The sequence below is a fragment of the Talpa occidentalis genome, unplaced genomic scaffold (assembly GCF_014898055.3).
Source record: "Talpa occidentalis isolate TD23 unplaced genomic scaffold, MPIMG_talOcc4v2.1 talOcc4.2, whole genome shotgun sequence".
Classification (NCBI taxonomy): Eukaryota; Metazoa; Chordata; class Mammalia; order Eulipotyphla; family Talpidae; genus Talpa; species Talpa occidentalis.
In genome coordinates, this window is record NW_023602073.1 from 147,066,331 (window position 1) to 147,086,064 (window position 19,734).

The 19,734-nt window shown below is 40.0% G+C and overlaps 1 protein-coding gene across 5 annotated transcripts in view; it reads left to right on the plus strand.

The window, feature by feature from the left end:
* The window catches only part of SYNE1 (spectrin repeat containing nuclear envelope protein 1), a 432,020-nt gene that overhangs the window by 296,223 nt on the left and 116,063 nt on the right, over nt 1–19,734 (plus strand). For 3 of the 5 annotated variants that reach the window (XM_054697947.1, XM_054697948.1, XM_054697949.1), the window contains 4 exons: nt 1,970–2,161; nt 11,839–11,973; nt 12,908–13,017; nt 17,802–17,958. In XM_054697947.1, coding sequence (XP_054553922.1) covers nt 1,970–2,161; nt 11,839–11,973; nt 12,908–13,017; nt 17,802–17,958 — 594 coding nt within the window. Of the gene's footprint in view, nt 1–1,969; nt 2,162–11,838; nt 11,974–12,907; nt 13,018–17,801; nt 17,959–19,734 lie in introns of those variants that run through there. The other 2 variants (XM_054697946.1, XM_054697950.1) reach the window with 2 other exon arrangements.

Consider the following 19,734-nt stretch of genomic DNA (forward strand, 5'->3'; position numbering starts at 1 on the left):
AATTATAATTTGGATTTTTAATTTCCTTGGGTAGTATATTCATGTGTATGCAAAACTTTATTCTTCTCTGCCTTGATGGTAGAGAATAGAGAGCCACTGTGATGATTTCCTAGTCTTTATTATAATCTTTTCTAATTTTTTTTTAATCCAAAAAGAGACCTCTATTTTTAGTTTTCTCTTCCAGTGCTTGAAATTACCACATGTACAAGCTTTACAAATTATGTTTTATCATTACTCCCACTTCTTCCTTTTGGATGTCTTATTTTTATACTCATGCATAAAGTCTGTAATTCAGATAATGTATTTCAGGACTTCTACAAAGTATTACAATGGTATTTTGAACATATTTCAAGAAACTAGAAATGTATGGAACTGCAAAAACAACAGTTCCTTGGTGATTTCTAATCTAGTACTTAAACCCAGTTGTGTAATTGTAACTGTGGCTATTAAACAAAATTAGGGTCACTGCATGATTTTGGAACCCTGACCCCTGTTCCTGAGAGTCTCTTCCTCCCTAAAAATTCTGGAGTTTCTTTCTTTTTTTTTTTTATGTAATGTCTGCAATATTTCTATATAACTTTAGAATATACCAGTCTTCCCCCACCCAACATCCCTTATGTGCCTGTCCCTTCCCCTTGCCCTCCCTCTTAACCTCAGAGCCCTCAGGATGTTTGCTGATGTACAGTTTTTTTTTAAGTGGTTTACATTGTCAATCATCTATTGTAGTAAGGTACAATATTTGTTTTTATCTTATGACTTCTTTTGCTCTAGTAATTTTTTTTTTTAAGTTCCCTCTGTTTTGTTGACAATGACAGCATTTCATCTTTGTTGTGACTGTATTATTCTGTGGCATGTATGTATCACATTTTTTTTTTCAATTTTGCAATTGCTGTGGTAAAAAGATAAATATAATCCATGGTGGAGTCATAATTATAAATTTATCATTATTGTCTTTATTTTTTCCTTCTGATTTTAGAAGAAAGAAATATTACGGTATTTTCTTGGCTTCCTGCAGTATCCTTGGCACTTAGGATTGTACCAACTGTGCCAAATGAAAGTTGACTTTGCAAAGAATTATATTAGTGTCTCAAAAGTAATCCTCAGGAAATAAGCCCTTAAGTTTCCATTTCATTAAAAAATTCACTTTTTTGTTTTTGGACTTAAAACTATATTCTTAAGTTAATGGCAGTCATTCTGATTTTGTACAGGAAAATAAGATATATTTTCTCATAGACAGATTGCTTGATTGAGTATAAATTAGAAAGTGCATTTCAAAAAGGAATTTAAAAATAGAACTGTTTCTGCAGAAAATAAAGCAGTTGTTATTTTGCTGTGATTTTTGTCCTTTCTTTTTTTATTTTTACCACAGCGGAAGGAAGACTATTTTGCTTCTTCTCTGAATTTAGTGCCCATTTTAGAAAAAAAAGCCTTACAGCATTATAGAACTGTCATACAAAAAGAAAGTAAAAATTCTCAGAAAACTTGTGAAAATGCAAGGTTAAAGATATTTAAAAAAAATAAAAGGAAGCAAAAAAGAGAAGGAAGCAAAATGAAAAATAAAAATAAATCCAAGGAAATTATGTTTTGAAAGAGAGACTCCTCTTTAAATAGACATGAAAAGGGTCAATTTTACGATATCTTTATTATTAAAACACAGGAATTATAATTTAACTAAAATAAGAAAATAATTATGGTTAACAGTACAGTATGTATGGTCTTTTTGCTTTATGTGTTGGCTACATAAAATGTGCTTCCCATGGTTTTCCCATATGATACTCATTATGTCACAATCAATGTTTAAAAAGAGAAACATCAAGGAGTTCAAGTAATTTTTTTAAATCTGTAGACTGATCTGCAAAACTGGGGGAAACCCACAAAGGCATATCCTTTTGGTGAAACACTCAGGAGAGAACAGGTCTTTGCAGAGGCTGGTGGATATATGACTTCATCCTTATTTCTGTGGTTCCAGAATATGCTGGTGGAAATTGAGCAGAAGGTGGTGACCCTGTCGGAGCTCTCGGTCCACAATGAAAACCTGCTCCTGGAGGGCAAGGCTCATACAAGGGATGAGGCTGAGCAACTGGCTGTAAAGCTGAGGACACTGAAGGGGAGCCTGCTAGAGCTGCAGAGAGTCCTGCATGACAAGCAGCTCAACATCAAGGTAAGGGTTGCACCACAGGGACAGCTGGCCCTTTGCACAGGCAGTACCTTCTCTGAGTCTGTACCACAGAGAGGACCTGTTGAAAATTGATACTTAGGTACACGCCTGCTTTACACAAGCTTGCTGTTAATTTTCAACTAGGTTTCAGAAGACCTGAAGATTATAGTGTGGGAAAAGAAAGAAAATGGAAAGAATTATCCAAATCTATCAAATAAATTGTTTTTAAAAATATTTATGTATAGGTCATTGTAAGAGATCCTATAACATCTCTCATTTATTCCTCCTATATTCTATTTTTTAAATATATAAAGACTGTTTTATGTAGGACCCACACTTTAGATTTGTTACATATGCTAGGAGAATTGAACATTTTTACCATTATGCAGTGACATTCATGTTTCCTAATAGTGATTTTCATTTTATATTACTAGAGTTTTGGGGAGATAATATTTGCCTGATATATCTTTTAACTTTCCTTTCAGTGTCCTTACTTTTAGATTTATTTCTTATGAAAAATATTCAGCTTGGTTCGGTTGGTTTTAAACATTTTTCTAATGAGGAAACCTCTAACTTTTAAGGGCAAGTTTAGCCCCTTTACATTTGTTGTGATTACTGAGATGCTTGGGCTTTTATTTTATTACTTTTTCTTTTCTATTTTTGTCCTGCCCTTTTTCTTTCTCCCTCTTAGCCTTTGTTTTTAAGTAATTGAATGCTTTGCTTTATTTTTCCCACTCCAATTTTTATCATACATACATAATAAACTCTAAATTAATAATAATCTCCCTCCAAATCAATATATCTCCCTCCAAATGCCTTAGGACACTTTCACACACATTTGCTCTCTATGTACCTTCCATGTTCTTACTCTACAAATAACTATTTTTATCCTATATAAAAATTAGTAAAATATTTATTGAGAAACCACTATGTGCCAGCAACTATTCTACATGATAGAATGAAGGATGAAAACCAACCACTGAGCTCTATTTCTGTCTTTATATTTTTTATCTTCAATAGGATATGGTTGTAGGAGACATATAATAAAAAAATTAAAGTGCATTACTATGTCCTATAGAAGATGATCACTTCACTGTAGGTGAAGTACTATAAGGCAGGTAGGTAGGGGAAGGACCAGTGAGCTCCATCTGCAGTGTTGGACGGGATGGCCAAGGAAACCTCTCTCAGGCTTCGTTATAGGAGTGAACTGTGTGAACATGAAGGAAAGTTCCAGCAAAGGTGAAGGCAAGTGCAGAGGCTCCCAGTTGAGACCACTGCTGCTCTGTCCAAGGGAGCCCGTGTGGCTGCAGTGGAGGCAGGGAGAGGAGAATGTTGGCAATGAGGTCAGACAGGTGAGAGGCACAAAGGACCTTCCCTGTAGGCACCTTGGAGACTGGCTTTTCCTCTGAGGAAATGAGAAGCCATGGAGTGTTTCAGAACAGAAGAGTAGCAAGATCAGATTTTAATTTCTGTGGGGGACTGGCTGTGGAAGCTAAGAGACCATAGCAAGGAGGCAGATGTGATGAGAACTTTTATGATACTGGATACATGAGAAGATGGAAACATCTATGGATGAGATTTGGGAGAGAAAGAGTAGTTAGGTCAGTAGTTTAGATTTAGACAGGTGAAGCGAAGATGCTTTGTTAAATGTCAAATAGTGATTGGAATTCAGGACAGAGACCTAGACTAGAATCATCAACCTCTAAATGGTCCTCAAAGGCATGAGACTTGGTGAACTCTGCAAGGGAGCAAGGCTAGATAGAGAGGTCTAGAACCCATGTCCTGGACACTCCAGTGTTGTTTGGAAGATGTGGGAGTCCACAAAAGAGAGGAAAAGAAGAGAAGCAATGATGTGGGAAGCAGGCTGTGATTGGGCTACTAGAAGCCATTTGAAGACCTTCAGATGCTGTGAGGTCAGATGAGGATTGAAAACTGACCACTGGATTTAGCAGCATGCCATGCAAGCCTTCTGTGGCCTCACCAATGGCTGTTTTAGTGGAATTTTCTTTGTCATGGAGAGCAGAGAACTGGGATTAGCTACAAGAAGTGGGTTAGGAGAGATTTGTGTCCTTTTAGAAGTGCAGTGACATGATTACTTGTAGATGCAAAAAACTCAGTCAATTAATAATTTTTGAAAAAGAAGTGAAATTGCAAGTGTAATCTTCTTGGCTAAAAGGAAGGCGAGAGGACCAAAGGGGAGAATGTGGTCTTAGAACCAGTAGGCCAGGAAGATGGACAACGTGTATTTGAGAATGTTTGTTGGTGGGGATAGGGCATAAATATTATGGTGAAAATGTACTTTCCCTGTGCTACCCTGTTTTCTCAGTATAATGATGTTTTTTTAACTTACATATTTGTCAGTTCTTTACTAATTTTATGCTTGTATACTCTGGAAAGCCAAACCTAATCAATAGAAAACTATTAGTAGCAATGGAAGAATTTAGTAAGGTGATTGACTGATATAAGAGAGAATCCTAACTTTTTTTAAATGTTGAATGATGTTGAGCAGTAACTACAATAATTTTCCACCTATAATATCAATAAACTATGAAATATTTTGAGGCTCAACAAATAATGTTAAAACAATACAAATGAATATATGAAAAAATAGAAAGACTAATTTTATTTATGTCCACAAATACAATTTTAAAGATGTCAGTTTTTTTCTCTACTAACACATGAGAGCTAAACTTTGAAGTCATTCTCAACTGAAACAATAATTGCAAACCATTGTTACTTAAATAAAAAAAAAATAGCCATATGAACTTTATTTGTGACCGTTAACTGGAAAAAAATATGAATGCCCTTCAGTTAGGAAAAAGGATATGTAAATTATGATATCTTTATGTAATGGAGTATTACATAGCAATAAAAAAGATGCCGAACTACCACTAGTGAAAAAAAATGAGATAAAATAAAAACAGTGTATTTTTTGGAATGTGACCGAATGACCAGGTTTAACCAAGAAAAAAGCACAAAAATAACCCAAAATGCACAGAATGAGGAGTTATAAAGTGTTAAATAGTCTTTTGTATTAAAATACAATATTACCATATTTAGAATAATTTGATAATGATAAAATTGATGAACAAAAAATTAAGCAGATTAAATCTTCCAGAAAGAGATCCTAATATAATATAATGATAAATGTTTAAGGTGGTATTTCAAATCAGCGGGTAAAATATTATTCACTATATAGATAATAAGAAGTAGGTATACCACTTGAATATGATAAACTTTATTACCTATCCCATTCTTTACAGAAAAAAAAGATCATAGATGAGTAAAGATTTAAATGTAAAAATTAAATCGGAAAGGTTCTGGATGTAGGGGTATATTTTAAAGCTTTTAGATTGGGGAGTAACTTTGCTAGTATGTCCAAATCCCAGAATTTTAATTTCTTTAGAACTGTTGCACAAAAAAGAAGAAGTTCTATATGACCAAAACGATATTAACCAAATTAAAAGATATGGATAAATAGGGAAGAAATTATGCAATCTGCGTAACAAGCAATTAATTCCCTTTAATTTCACAAATGCTTTGTAAATCAATAAGAAAGTTCGGGCCTCCCTGGTGACCTAGGGGTTAAGTCTCAGCACTATCAACACTATGGCCCATCTCGGTGGTCTGAGTTCGATCCCTGACCGGGGAGCTGACCCACATATGACACAGCAGACCTTTCCTGTATCTCCCACTGCTCCCCTTAGCAATGCATTTCAGTGGATCCGCCAGTTATGCTCCCTACTCTGTCTCTGATGTGTGTTCTTCCCACCCCCAACCTCTGCATCTCTGGCCTACACCCCAGTTCTTATACTAAATAAATAAATATTTTTTGAGAAAATTAAAAAATGAGAAAAAGTCATCTAATAGAAATATGGGCAGAAGATGTGAAGAGATAACTCACAGGGAAAAAATACAGGAGGTCAATGATGAGATGAAAAAGATATTAGAAAGCACTCTTGAATAAATAAGAGCAAATTAAAAAATACGTGTTACCTTAAATGTGTATCCTTTGGGCTCATGCAATCTGACTTTATGAATTAAAGTGAAAAGTGTTAAAAATACTCAAATCGAACAAAACTAGGATGATTTTTCCAACTACAAAAGTACGGCATTCACTTAGTTTTTTTAAAAGTCATGACCAATATAATGTATGATGTTTGCCCCCTGTACTCCCATAGTGGTATGCTAATAAATTTAGTCTCTAAAGAAACCAAAAGAAAGGGAAAGACAGGGCCTCCCCGGTGGCGCAGGTGGTTGAGCCCTGGGCTACGAAGCTGCCCGCAGCCTCTGCAGCGCCGGTTCGATCCCTGGCCGCAGGCGAGGGTCCCACATGGCGCGCAGACCTCTCCTGACGCACCCGCTGCTCCCCTCAGCAGTGTATTTCGTCAGTCTGCCTGTTCTGCTCCCCGTTCTGGCTCTGGTGAATTCTCTCACTCTCCTGAGCTTCTGACTGTACCCAGTGCTTGTATAAATAAATCTTAAAAAAAAAAAAAAAAAAAGGGAAAGACAGAAAGGTTTCATATCTGGACTGCCATCATTACATGGCTCCTGTTGCCCTCCCCCACAGGCAGGTCAGAAGGTAAGGGGCAGCTGGATCCCTTGGGGACCTCATGGGTGCGGGCACAAAGTCTAAGGCTCTGGCCAGGGAAGGGCACGCTGATGAGGGAAGCAGGCCCGGTCAGTCATTGGCCAGCCTGTCCAGTGTCAGAGAAGCAGCCGTTACTCAACCCACCCATTGTCCTACAAGAATTACCAGTCAGTATTGCTGGGTTCCAAAGAAATTTGGATTTATATCTAAAGTTTCTCAATTTGAAAACATTGGCATCTTTAAATAATTTGTGTGCCAAGCCAAGCATACCCAGAAGCTAGACCTGGTTCTTGGGCCATGACTTTGGAAACGATGCCCCGAAGTGTCCCAACTTGGTTGTACATTAAGAACCAGGTGACCTGGGGTAAGACCTTCGAACTTCCTTCAGTCTTTCTTACAGATCAGTTTTCCCCTCTGGAAAATCGGGATAATAAATATTTAACTTAAAGGAAAATTCTGAGGCTGTCAAGGCAAGTACTGCTTAGGGTTAGTGCTCAAATTCCAGTGAATGTTAGACTTAATAATAGCCAGTTAATTCCAAACCACATTCTTTGGGAGGAAAGGAGCTCCTGCTGGGTTGAAGTATAAGTCGGACACTGGCGAGGTTGGGCGAGGGGCCACCTGCAGTGCCTGTGTCCAGAAACCCTGCTGAGAGTCCAGACTGCCCTGCTGGCCGGTGTAAGTTCCATCTTCTAAAGTGTAAATATCATCGGACAATGTTTCACTGCACTGAAGTTGATCATTGTTTATTTTATTTTATTTATTTTTTTAAGATTTATTTATTTATGCATACAAGAACTGGGGTACAGGCCAGATGTGCGGAGGGTGAGAGGATTCACCAGAGACAGAGTGGGGAGCAGAACAGGCAGATCTACTGAAATCCACTGCTGAGGGGAGCAGCGGGCGAGACAGGAGAGGTCTGCTGCGCCATGTGGGTAGCTCTCTGGCAGGCAGGGGGATTGAACTCGTGCTGCAGAGGCTGTGGTTTGCTGCACAGTGTGGTGCGTAGCCCCTTGCGCCACCAGGGAGACCCCATTGTTTATTTTAAAAATATCTGTAAGTTCCACCGCCTTTCATCAGGTAAATTTCCAGCATATAAAATATTGATGATTTTCTAAATTAGAGTTTGTGAAGGTGATTATTTTTCCAGTGGCAGGAATAAAAGGAACCTTGCTTACATTACTGGTAGCATGAAAAGACTCCTTTTCCTTTGTGTAGCAAACTTAATTCAGAGTTGATGTGAAATTAACTAATAATGTTAGAGTTTGAGCTGAAGTTAACTAACATTGATTGGGAAAAATGATCTTCCACTGAGTGTATAAGAGGTTATGCCCTTCTTTTGGGTTTGAATCATTCAGGAAGATTGGGAAACCTTCTTAAGTCTCGTGTGGCCCCCCTCACACAGGATCAGTGCTACTATCTGTAAATGGTCATACCTGTTATGTGTCTCCCTGTTAGCTAACCGGATTTTAAGCATATCAACAAATAACCAATCCTTTTGTTTCCTGCCAATAGCTTTCTTCTCTATAAGAAGGGACACAGACTGAGTGCCTGTAATACTATCTCTTTAATTAAGTCTTTTCCACACATTATCATTCATCAAAGGAGAGAGAGCTTGCTCCTTTGATGAAATGGTTTATAGAGAAGTGTTTTATTTAATGTTTAGCATTCCCCCAATCCTCACTAATCTTCCAAGGAATGTTCCTGGCAAAAGTGGTTGTGGTTCTAGTATTTCAGAAATAAACAGCTTATGTAGCCTTACCCAGAGGGGAAGTCTGGGGCCAGAAGATGCCTTACTTCCTAACCCCTAATAGGAGAGAAACTGTTATCAGATCTCAGAGAGTAATTTACCATGGTTTCTTTCCTTCTGTGGTGCCTTCCCTTCCCAGGGAGAAGGATGACATTTTGAACTAGATTCTTTTTTTTTTTTTTTAACAATTTTTTTTTAAATATTTAAGCATATTTATTTATTTATTTATTATTTATTTATACAAGCATTGGGTACAGTCAGAAGCCTGGGAGGGTGAGAGAATTCACCAGAGCCAGAGCGGGGAGCAGAGCAGGCAGAAGGACCGAAGTACACTGCTGAGGGGAGCAGCGGGCGGGCGGCAGGAGAGGTCTGCGCGCCATGTGGGACCCTCCTCCGGTAGCCGGGGAGCAGCCGGGGATTGAACCGGCGCTGCAGAGGCTGCGGGCAGCTTCGCAACCCAGCGCTCAACCGCTGCGCCACCGGGGAGGCCCTGAACTAGATTCTTAAACCTTTTTTTGCTTCCTGTGATCCAAGTGTTAGGTTGCAAAATGACTAAGTCAGTAAGAGAAAAACTCACCAACTATAAAACCAAACCTAACCACATATACTAGACATCTGCTTCTGAAGCTGCATGCTACTAGTTTCTCGAACTAATAGTTATGGATTCAATCAGTCAAATATGATTTCCCTGTTAAAGTCTTAAGCTCTGAATGGGTGTGTGCGCATGTACATGTGGCGATGCTCTTCTTAAGACCCAGGCTTTCTGTGGCCATTGATCCAAACACCAATTTGGTGTGAGAATTTGAAAGAAACGTTCTCAGTCAGGCAGTCGTGGCCAGAGCAGAGGGTGTGGTAACTTGGGGAGAAGTTACTCAGGATCTCAAGTCTGGGCTCTGAAAAGCAAACCCTTGCTACAGAGCAAAGCAGAGAGGAAGTGGCTTGTCCCGCAAAGGAGAGTCAGCATGCCAGCAGGTCATGGTCACGGCCACTGTTTTGTCAGCTGGAGCCGCTCTGCTTGGGGACGTTTTCAACCTTGGGCACTGCCTTCTTTGGGGTCACTCTCTGCAGGTGCGCTGCGATGTGCTTCGTCCTTGCCTGGAAGATTCAGGGTCTTTGGAGCTTATTCTGAGCAGGTGGTACATTCTTAGGAGGGAGGGCACTGTTTCAAGCACAAAGTGTGGGCATCTGTGTGGCAACCTTCAGACATCCCACCATCAGGAAAATCACTGCCTGTCTGTGTGAGGCGCTCCTGGGAGGGTGAGCATCGGTGGCTGGTGTCTCCAGCCAACCATTCTGGAGGGTCTGGGAAATGCAGCAGTGTCCATCAGACCACGGCAGCCCCGTGGTGCTGCTAAAACCACAGAAGCTGGATCCTCTTCTTAAGGGAAAGGAATACCTTGGAAGCTAAGGCGGATGCAGATTCTCGGTGTGGATTGTGTGAATATTATCTGTAGGCTTCACGCTTTCTTTCTGCTGATTTCACTTGACAACATTGCCAAGTTCCTCATCTCAAACATTTTATAATTGAATCAGGAGATTCTGATGAGCAAAGACAGAAGGGTAAACAGACCCCATCAAGTTCCCTGTAAGAAATAAGGATCCATGAAGAGAAGGGCCTTTAGGGGAAGAACTTTTAGGGTCAGATTTGGCAAAGACAGGCCAAAGAACAGGGGAGCAGCAGCTCCAGACCTCAGCTCCAGACCTAGAGGGCAGAACTCTCCTCTGTGGAAGGATTTTTAAAATGTCCACTTCTCCTCTGTGCCGGCTCCAGCCACGCTGGCGCCCTCTTGCTCTCTGGGGTGCTGAGGCTCTTCCCCCTGCACCAGCTGCTTCCTGGCCAGGACTGCCCTTCCTAGGCCCTGGCCTGCCTTCAGCCACGTTGACACCCCTGCAAATGCCCCTTACACCAGCCCGAGCCACCCCCCCTTGCCCTTTCTCTCTATCACCCAGTTTCCTGTTCTTTGTGGTTTTTATCACCTTCTCAACTCACTGGTTTTGTTTATTGTCTGTCTCCCCAGCAGGGTCCAGGTCTGACTTCTCTTGACAGAAACCCCTTCCCCCCCCAGGGCTTAGAATGGTGGAAGACACACAGTGGGTGCTTTAAAAGCACCAAGTGAGTGAGTTCTAGCACAGTTGATTTCTCTTTTGACACAAAATTACGTGTGCATAGAAAGGCTGGCCTTCAGAGCTGGTTCCTTTCTGATGCATCGTATTTTTTTTTTTTAAGATTTATTTATGCAAGAACTGGGGTACAGTCAGAGGTGCAGGAGGGTGAGAGAATTCACCAGAGACAGAGCAGGGAGCAGAACAGACAGATGGATTGAAGACACTGCTGAGGGGAGCAGCAGGCGAGACAGGAGAGGTCTGCTGCACCATGTGGGTTTCTCCCTGGCCGGCCGGGAATCGAACCTGAGCTGCAGAGGCTTCGGACAGCTTCATAGCGCGGCACTCAACCCACTGAGCCACTGGGGAGGCCCTGCATCGCATTTTAGGGTCTTTTAGATTCCATCAGAATAGTCAAGCAGGATGGATAAACACCTGCCTATACTAAGTGCTCCGTTTCTCCCCACTAGCCTCGCTTGAGAGCCTGCCAAGGCAGCACCTGACAGGGGTGTGGCCCCAAAAGTGGTGGGAGAGCAAGTGAACAGCATCTTTCCGAGACCTTTACCCTATAATTATTCCCCTGCTTAGTCATCTTTTTGCATTTGTGAAATGGCAACCAGATGCATCAAAGGTTTTCTTTGTTCATGTTTTAACTATAATGACTTTGAAAGACAGTTATATATAAACTATATTTGAGTGGAATCTGTCATGATGTCCCAAGAGCTGCACCCTTATGGCTTCTCAAAGATGGTGAAGTCTCTTTGGTTAGTAACCTTTTAGCAAAACTTGTAAGAAACAGATATGAGACCTGCATCCGCTGAGTGGAGCTGGGTAGAGAAGGTGACATGCCACGCAGTGATGTTTTTGCAGGAGAGATTAGGAGGGGAAATAATCATTGCAACAAACATTTACCTTTGCGAGACTCAAGAAAGCTTCTAGAGTTATATTTTTATAGGAAAAAATTCTGAAATAATATCTGGTAACAACATAGGTGTGGCCTCGAAGTTGACAGTTTCGATCCTGAAATATTTTCAGGCAGAATCATCTCTTTATTGTTCTCCCTCCTGCCGAGGCTGTGAATTTGAAGGATTTGGGTTACTTTTTTTAATGTGGTTTTCACTTCTGAATGGAGTCACTTTGGTGTCTTTATACACATCACACTAAAGTGATCTTCTCTCAGTTTTAGGTAAGGTTTTCCTGTGGGTATCTGATCCTTGATTTCTGCCTCCTTAAAAGCAGGGAACCGCACAAGAGAAGGAGGAGCGTGAGGCTGACCTCACCGCCGCGCAGAGCCCCGGGGTCCAGGAGTGGCTGTCCCAAGCGCGCGCCGCGTGGACGCACCAGCGGGAGAACAGCCTCCAGCAGCAAAAAGTACGGCATTTTCTACCTCTCTTCCGCCGCAGATGTAGGAAGCCAGTGTGAGGACATTGTTCTAGAAGGACAAGTTGCTTCTGTATTAAAGTCAGGAAGACTTTTCCTTATCTTTGGATAGAAGCAAGATCTGTTTGAGTGTTCTTGTGCCCAGGGGTATGGTTGGTCATTTGAAGTCTGGTCCTTAAGGAAAATTTGTGTTTAGGTCTGTAAATATATATGCATATTTATGTAAATATATAGCTCAGTTATATGCTGCCTGATCATGGATACCTAGTCTATTTTCAGATTTGCTCCAATTTAAGTCTGTTATACGTATATATGCAAATCATCATGAATTGGTGAAAGTCTGAATTGCATCTTTTTCAATAAATGCAGTTTATATCCTACTTTCAAGTAGATAGCATCACAGCATAGGATTGCATGTTGTTGCCTGGTGAAACAGGTGAGCTTTGATGAATGAGAATGATTTTTCATTGACCACTTTATGTAGAGGGCATATGAAGAATTTTTCTGTTCTAAGAGAGGAAAATATTTATGATAAATAATGAAAAAATAAAGCCAAATCCATTCATCATCCAATTTATCAAGTAAGTGGACACTTAGAGAACTTGCTCTCAAGGACCTGTCCAGTTAGAGGAGGCAATAGCGATCGTGAGAAGTAAAAGAGCCTTTTGTACCACTTGAGGGCACCATTGCCTCACAACGTTTTCATTTTTTATTGCTTTTTCCAAGCTCCTGATTACCAAGCCAAAGGAAACTAGAGCGTGCTCGGCTATGTTTGCATATTTACCTAACCACACCTTTTATGAAATGTGCAAACTCAAAAAATTTTACTGCAAAAGTCCTCTGAGAATTTTGTAGACAGAATCACCACTTGAGCCATGATCATAAAGTAACAAAGAGATTTTTATTTGTCCTTTCCCTTGAGCAGGAGTTGGAACAGCAGTTAGCAGAGCAGAAGAGCCTCCTGCGATCCGTAGCCAGCCGTGGAGAGGAGATTCTAACCCAGCACTCGGCAGCAGAGACCTCTGCTGGCTTGGGGTAGGTTTCAAAACACCTCATCTCTCCTGTCACTGTGTTTTCTTGATGTTCGAAGAAATGCAAACATCTTTCATTGCCTATTTATTATGATTTTACAGTTTATTTCTTTTCTTGCATCACTGTTCATTTTTGGACAGTGCTTCATGTCTCCCCTCAGGTGCAGTCCCTGTAGTTCCACCACCACAGCACCCGTGACCATCACCACAGTCCCTGGTGCTCACCCCTCACTTCTTGTAGTCTCTTCTCCTGCCCTTCCCCTGCTGGATGCCTCAGATCTATGGTCAGCTTGTAGGGTCTGTTTTTCTCCTGACCCTTTGTTCCATTTCTCTATGTCCCACATATAAGTGAAACCATCCAATATTTTTCTTTTTCCTTATGATTTAATTTTGCTTAGCATCATCCCTTCCAGCTCCATCCATGTTGCCACAAATGGCATGAGCTTATCTTTTTTGATGACTGAGTAGTATTCCACTGTGTATATAGACCACATCTTCTGGATCCATTCGTCTGTTTGGGGGCATTTGGGTTGTTTCCATATCTTTGCTGTTGTAAATAGTGCTGCAGTAAATACAGGGGTGCAGGTTTCCTTTTGAATTAGTGTTTTTGTGTCCTTTGGATAAATTCCTAGGACCGAAATTGCCGGATCATATGGCAGATCCATTTTTAGTGTTTTAAGGAACTGCCACACAGCTTTCCACAGTGGCTAGACCAGTTTGAAATGTAAACACCTTACTCACATTTTTATCTTAAGCATCTTCTGCAAAAATATAGGGCTTTTTTTTTTTTTGCTTTATTTCATTTAAATGACTTAAATTTTGAATATTTTGTTGCACACACAAGTATAACTCGACCTTACAATGGCTAGCTTGTTTGCTTCTTTGTAGTATAGTCAGCATATTTGTCCAGAGAAAATGCTTATGGGTACATTTAAAAAAACCTCAAATTAGGAAAACATTATAAATTTAGACCCATGATGTTTCTAACGGAATGTTGCGTTCTAACTGCCAATTATTTTCCCTCCAAGTACCTGTTACCTTAAAATCATTCTGAAAAATAAATGTATATGTCTGCTATCTTGATTTTTTTTTAAGATTTATTTATTTATGCATACAAGAGTTGGGGTACAGGCCAGAGGCACAGGGGGTGAGAGGATTCAACAGAGTGGGGAGCAGAGCAGCAGACTGACTGAAATACACTGCTGAGGGGAGCAGTGGGCGAGTCAGGAGAGGTCTGCTGCGCCGTGTGGGTAGCTCCCTGGCCAGGGATTGAAGTTGTGCTGCAGTGGCTGCGGATAGCTTCATAGGTTGCATCTTAACCCTTGTACCACCAGGGAGGCCCTACTATACTGATTTTGCATGATGATCTATTTCTCTCATTTTTTCATGTAAAGCTACTAAGCTTTGACTCTTGGTTTGAAGGGAAACTGAAAGGCTTTTGCAGAGAAAAGTAAAATGTTAAAAGAACAAAATAAGGAAGTTGGAGAACTTTCAAGTTGAAGTTTTTGGTTTCCAAGGTCAGAAGGTGAAGGGACTGAGCAGAACTAGTATCCCTGTAATTTGAGTCAGGTCTCGATTTTACTCCAATTTTTCAGCTTTCCCCCGGGAAACAATAATTCATCTCTGAACCTCATTTGCTCAACTCTCAAAATAGAGTAATAATAAACTGTTTCCATCATAGAAAAGTTGTGAAAGTTTGGTTAATCAAGAAGATATATAAGAAAACTTTCTTTAAAATCTAAAATGTTTTTTAAAAGTTTGAGTAGAACTTTTATGTTCATGTATTGCTAAAGATTGTCATTTAAGAGTGTCCCTGGCAACCAAATAGTGCAGATAACTTTTACTTCATTTCTCACCTAAGCCTTTGTTGGAAGGAAATGCCTCAAGGAGAAAATAGAGATCACAAAGATGATTTTTGAAATATTACATATAACAATAAACAACCGAAAAGGTAAAAATGGCCATTGGCCTAAAAAATCCAAGAAAAATTTCATGCATATGTGATCTTAACAAAAGACATTCAAGAAAAACAAAGCAAAGCAAAATAGTAGTAAAAATATTGATACTACCAATTTTAAGGAATAGGAATAACTATTCTTATGATATCTGTAATCAGAAGTTGCATTAAAATAGGACCTCCCGGTGGCGCAAGGGGTTAAGCACAGCACTGAGAAACTATCAACAGCCTCTGCAGCAAGAGTTCAATCCCTAGCCAGCCAGGGAGTTACCCACATGGCACAGCAGACCTCTCCTCTCTCACCTGCTGCTCCCCTCAGCAGTGTATTTCAGTCTGTCTGCCCGTTTTGCTCCCCACTGTCTCTGGTGAATCCTTTCACCACCTGCACTTCTGGCCTGTACCCCAATTCTTGTATGCATAAATAAATATTTTTTAAAAATAAGTTACATTAAAATAACCCTAAAGCTATAAAAAAATAACTTAAAATATTAAGAAAGGAGTTTAAAGAAATCTCCATTGTTGCTCATGCTTAAAAATGCTGACAAGGCCATTAAAATGTATGTGATGACTCAAAGGTGTGATAGGTTTTTCTTTCCCCATGACTAAGTTGAGACTTGCCTTCCCTTTGCATTTTCCATTCTTTCCGATTCTTCTCAAATGTTTATTCACCCATGACCCTTCATAGGTTTTTGAATCTTTTTTCCCAGCTTCAGTTTTGAAAGAATTCAATTTTGAAAGAACTCATGCACACCTCTCATCATCTGTATGGGTGCAAAGAAGCAGGAGGAATCTTCGGCAACTTTCTTGCCATGAGTTTTTATGACTCTTTCAAATAGAAAAATATTTTTTGAGAGAAATTTATGATGCAGTACTGGCTTTCTATACAAGATTCAATTTCAAACTGTTTATAAATACTATTATTTTTATTCAGATTCTTTAGGAAACTCACCTTTAAATTTAGTTCCTTGTAGTTCAGCCATGCTTTGTAATTTCACATGATGATACCAAGTAAACAAACCTTCTCTCTATAGTAAACTATGTAGAGAAGTCAAAGGAAAAAGTACATCTCTCTATATTTGAAAGATCAAAATGACATCAGTAGGGAATAGGACCTTATAGTCAGCCTTTAATTTGTTAGCTGACTTTTTAAGACTCATATGTAAATAGGTTTATGTAAGGAAGCTTAATAGGAAGGACAATGGGTGTAAGTTGAGTATATGGAGGATAAATAGCATGTGACTCTTAGGAGGATAAACAGAAAGCTGCTTCCAAGATTCCTGAGGAACATCCCTGGAAATTAACTGATGTAAACATCAGAGGGAAAGAAGAATATTGTCTGTCGGAAATGCTAGATTATCATCTATTTCTAATTCATCTGGTGCATCCATAATCAAATGCAAGAATATAGATATTAGCTGTCCCTTCGTTTACAGACATAAATGAGTTAGCAGTGATGCCCTCAGCCCACCTGACAACAGACAGCATGATAAAGAAACTTAATCTCATAAGGAATTTAAAGCTTGTTTGTTAATTAAAAAATCCTATACACAGAAAAATCCAGAGATTAATATAACAAACAAAAGTAGAAGTATTCATTTGTTTGGGTTTTTTTCACTGCTTACTTTCTTAGCTCTTTCCATGCTAATACATACAGACCCATCTTTTGCATTTTAACAGCTTAACACTATTTTTTATCTTGTGAACTTAACAGTTTGTTCACTCATTTCCCTATTGATTGGTATTTACATTGTTGGCTTCCCCCCACCCCGCCATTATTAGCATTGTTGAATTTACCCTTTACCTTCTTTGGAGTCTCTTAGTAAGTGCACAGGTAGGCGAATTCTCTAAGTGATAGCCTAGAAGTAGATGTGTACATCATAAACAAACTTACTCAAAGAAACTGTTGTGTTCAATGTGTATTCTGAGATTAGCTTGTTTATGGTGGAGTGTATACTATTATTCTGCCAATTAAGTTGTTAACGTCTTCCCTCTTGAGCTGAAGGTTCTGTCAAAATCATAATTGCGCAGTCCTGGTAAGCCTTCAACACTTTTGATAAATCAGGATCTGTGGAAACTTGGGTCCCCAGAGTCTTACCATTCCCATTAGAATGGACCCCATTTATTGAGTGACTCTTCTTGGCCAGATAAGACTGTGGCAATAGGCATCTCTTCTCTGACCCTGACTCTCATAATTCTGCAAGATAGACACTGCGTCCATTGTAAAGAGGAGAAATTTAAGCTTAGAGAATTGAGACATACTACTCAAATTCAAAAATTTCATGTGCTGAAGCAGTGATTTCAACCCATACTGTCTCACCCTAGAAGCTATAGACTTTCTCAGATGCCACATAGCTGCCTGCCTATAAGGATAATTCTGCAAGATCCCCACCATGTTCTGAACTCACTTTCCATGTCCTGAAACCTGCTCCATACTGTTCTCTTTAAACAGAAGGTAAACACTCTAGTCAACAGAGTAGGTGGTGTTTACCAGGGTTTTTGAATGAATTTGTGGACTGTTTGTCAAAGGATACCAGTCCAATCATACACTATAGTTTGTGTTTCTACAAGTTACAATTATTTCATTTTAAATACTGAGGTACTTTTAAGACTTTTAAATTATGATTATGCTTTTGTTATGAGTATGAATATGTTTCATAAAACATATTAATCTCAAATTTTCTCTTCTAATTTATATCTTTGAAATATAAGCTAATGACTAAAATGATCTGGTTCCAAGTTTAGAGACCAGATCTAATAGAAACAATAAATTACCTAGAACTTATCACCTTTTTGCACACATTGTAAACTTAGATTATTTATTCTTCTAATAGCGAAAAACCTGATGTGTTATCCCAGGAGTTGGGGATGGATGGGAAGAAGTCACCTGCTGAAGACCAGATGAGAATGAAATGGGAAAGTCTCCATCAAGAATTTAGTACCAAGCAGAAACTACTACAGAATGTTCTGGAACAGGAACAAGAGCAAGTGGTATCAAATATTTTACTTTTATGTATTAAGCAACATAAAATATATATAGCTTATGCTAAGGAAATATAACTATGTAAGAATCTATATATTCATTGTCAATCAAAATAAGACATGAAACAAATTACCCTACATTTTACTTAACAAACCTGTTTCACATTTCCCTCAATAATTATGCATTTATATGTGGAAGTTTATTTCATTTCTAGATACTGTTTCCCTCTGAGATGATCACTACCTGATTACTCATTAACATAAAACATTTTGTTTTAAATAGCCCCCCGATTTTAATAACTTTGAATATTATGGAGACAAATCAAGAATTTACACATATGGGGCAAAAAATTGCCACAAGGCTGACAGTAAATTGTCAAGTTATCTAATTTCTCATTACTGCTTCCAGTGTTTATTGATTTCAACTCTTAGTGAGTAGCATATTGGAAATGCGATGGGTCAAAAAGGAAGAGGAAGCCAGTGTTCAGATAGAAACTGACCCATCTGTAGACTGGCTCTCAAGATGGGTGCCATTTGATGTTGGGCTCAGTACCACCAACCATGCCAAATGGCATTGATATCATTACAAAAGGTTCCAGGTTGGTAATAGCTACTAGTTTACTCCAAGTGGAAGCTAGAGAACAGCTGATAGTTGATGGAATCAGCACCTTAGTGAGCCAATGAGTAAGCCAGGAACCCTGCAATCCTGCCATGTTTCCCATAGATGTGGCCCAGCAAGATTATGATGATCAAATCTAGTCCCAGGTCCTGGGCCAGCAGTGCTAGTCTGGGTCATTCCATGACCCTAGTTTCGTCAGAGTAAAGTCTGTCATCTTTACTGTGGGTGTGAGGAGCTGCTGTTCTTGCTGCTCTGGCCAGGACTAGCTGAGGGGCTGGGAGAGTCTGAACCAGAAGGAGGGTTTCAATAGTGTGGTGCATCTGAGTAGGGAGTCAGGCATTGACCAAACAGGCACTGGAAAGCAGATACAGCCCGATAGCATTATCTGAAAGGAGGTGGTTGCAAGACCACGTGTCCCCTGGTCTGTGGGGAACCAGATACTATCCCTGCAGGGTTGATCATTCATCCCACTTTGCAAATTCTTGTGGCGTGCCAGGCTTTCTGTACTCACTCCCCTTTTCCAACCAGGAGACTTCTCTGCCTCTGTCCACAGGAATGGTTGCCAGCTGTGGCCCTGGGGACTAAAAAGCCTTCTGTTCCTGGAGGCAGCTGTCCCAGATAATACCCCACCCTGCAAATGGTGCATCTTTAGCATGGACCTACTACCTGTGTTGCCCTGATGAGACATTCCAGACACATAGCTTGAATTCTTGATTTCTGGTGTAGGTTTTCTGCCTTTACTGCAGGCTCACCTTCATGCTATAGCAGTTCCCCACTTCTTTGGCTACCAGGGATATTTACTATCCTGAATCAGTGAATGGAGTCTTTTTTTGTTTTGTTTTGTTTTAAAGATTTATTTATGTATTTATACAAGCACTGGGTACAGTCAGAAGTGGGGGAGAGTGAGAGAATTCACCAGAGCCAGAGTGGGGAGCAGAACAGGCAGACTGACGAAGTACACTGTTGAGGGGAGCAGCGGGCGGCAGGAGAGGTCTGCACCCCATGTGAGACCCTCACCGGCGGCCGGGGATCGAACCGGCATCCCCGGTGCTGCAGAGGCTGCGGGCAGCTTCGCAGCCCAGTGCTCAACCTCTGCGCCACCAGGGAGGCCCCCAGTGAATGGAGTCTTTTTTAAGTCTCCTACATCATATAACTTCAGGACATTT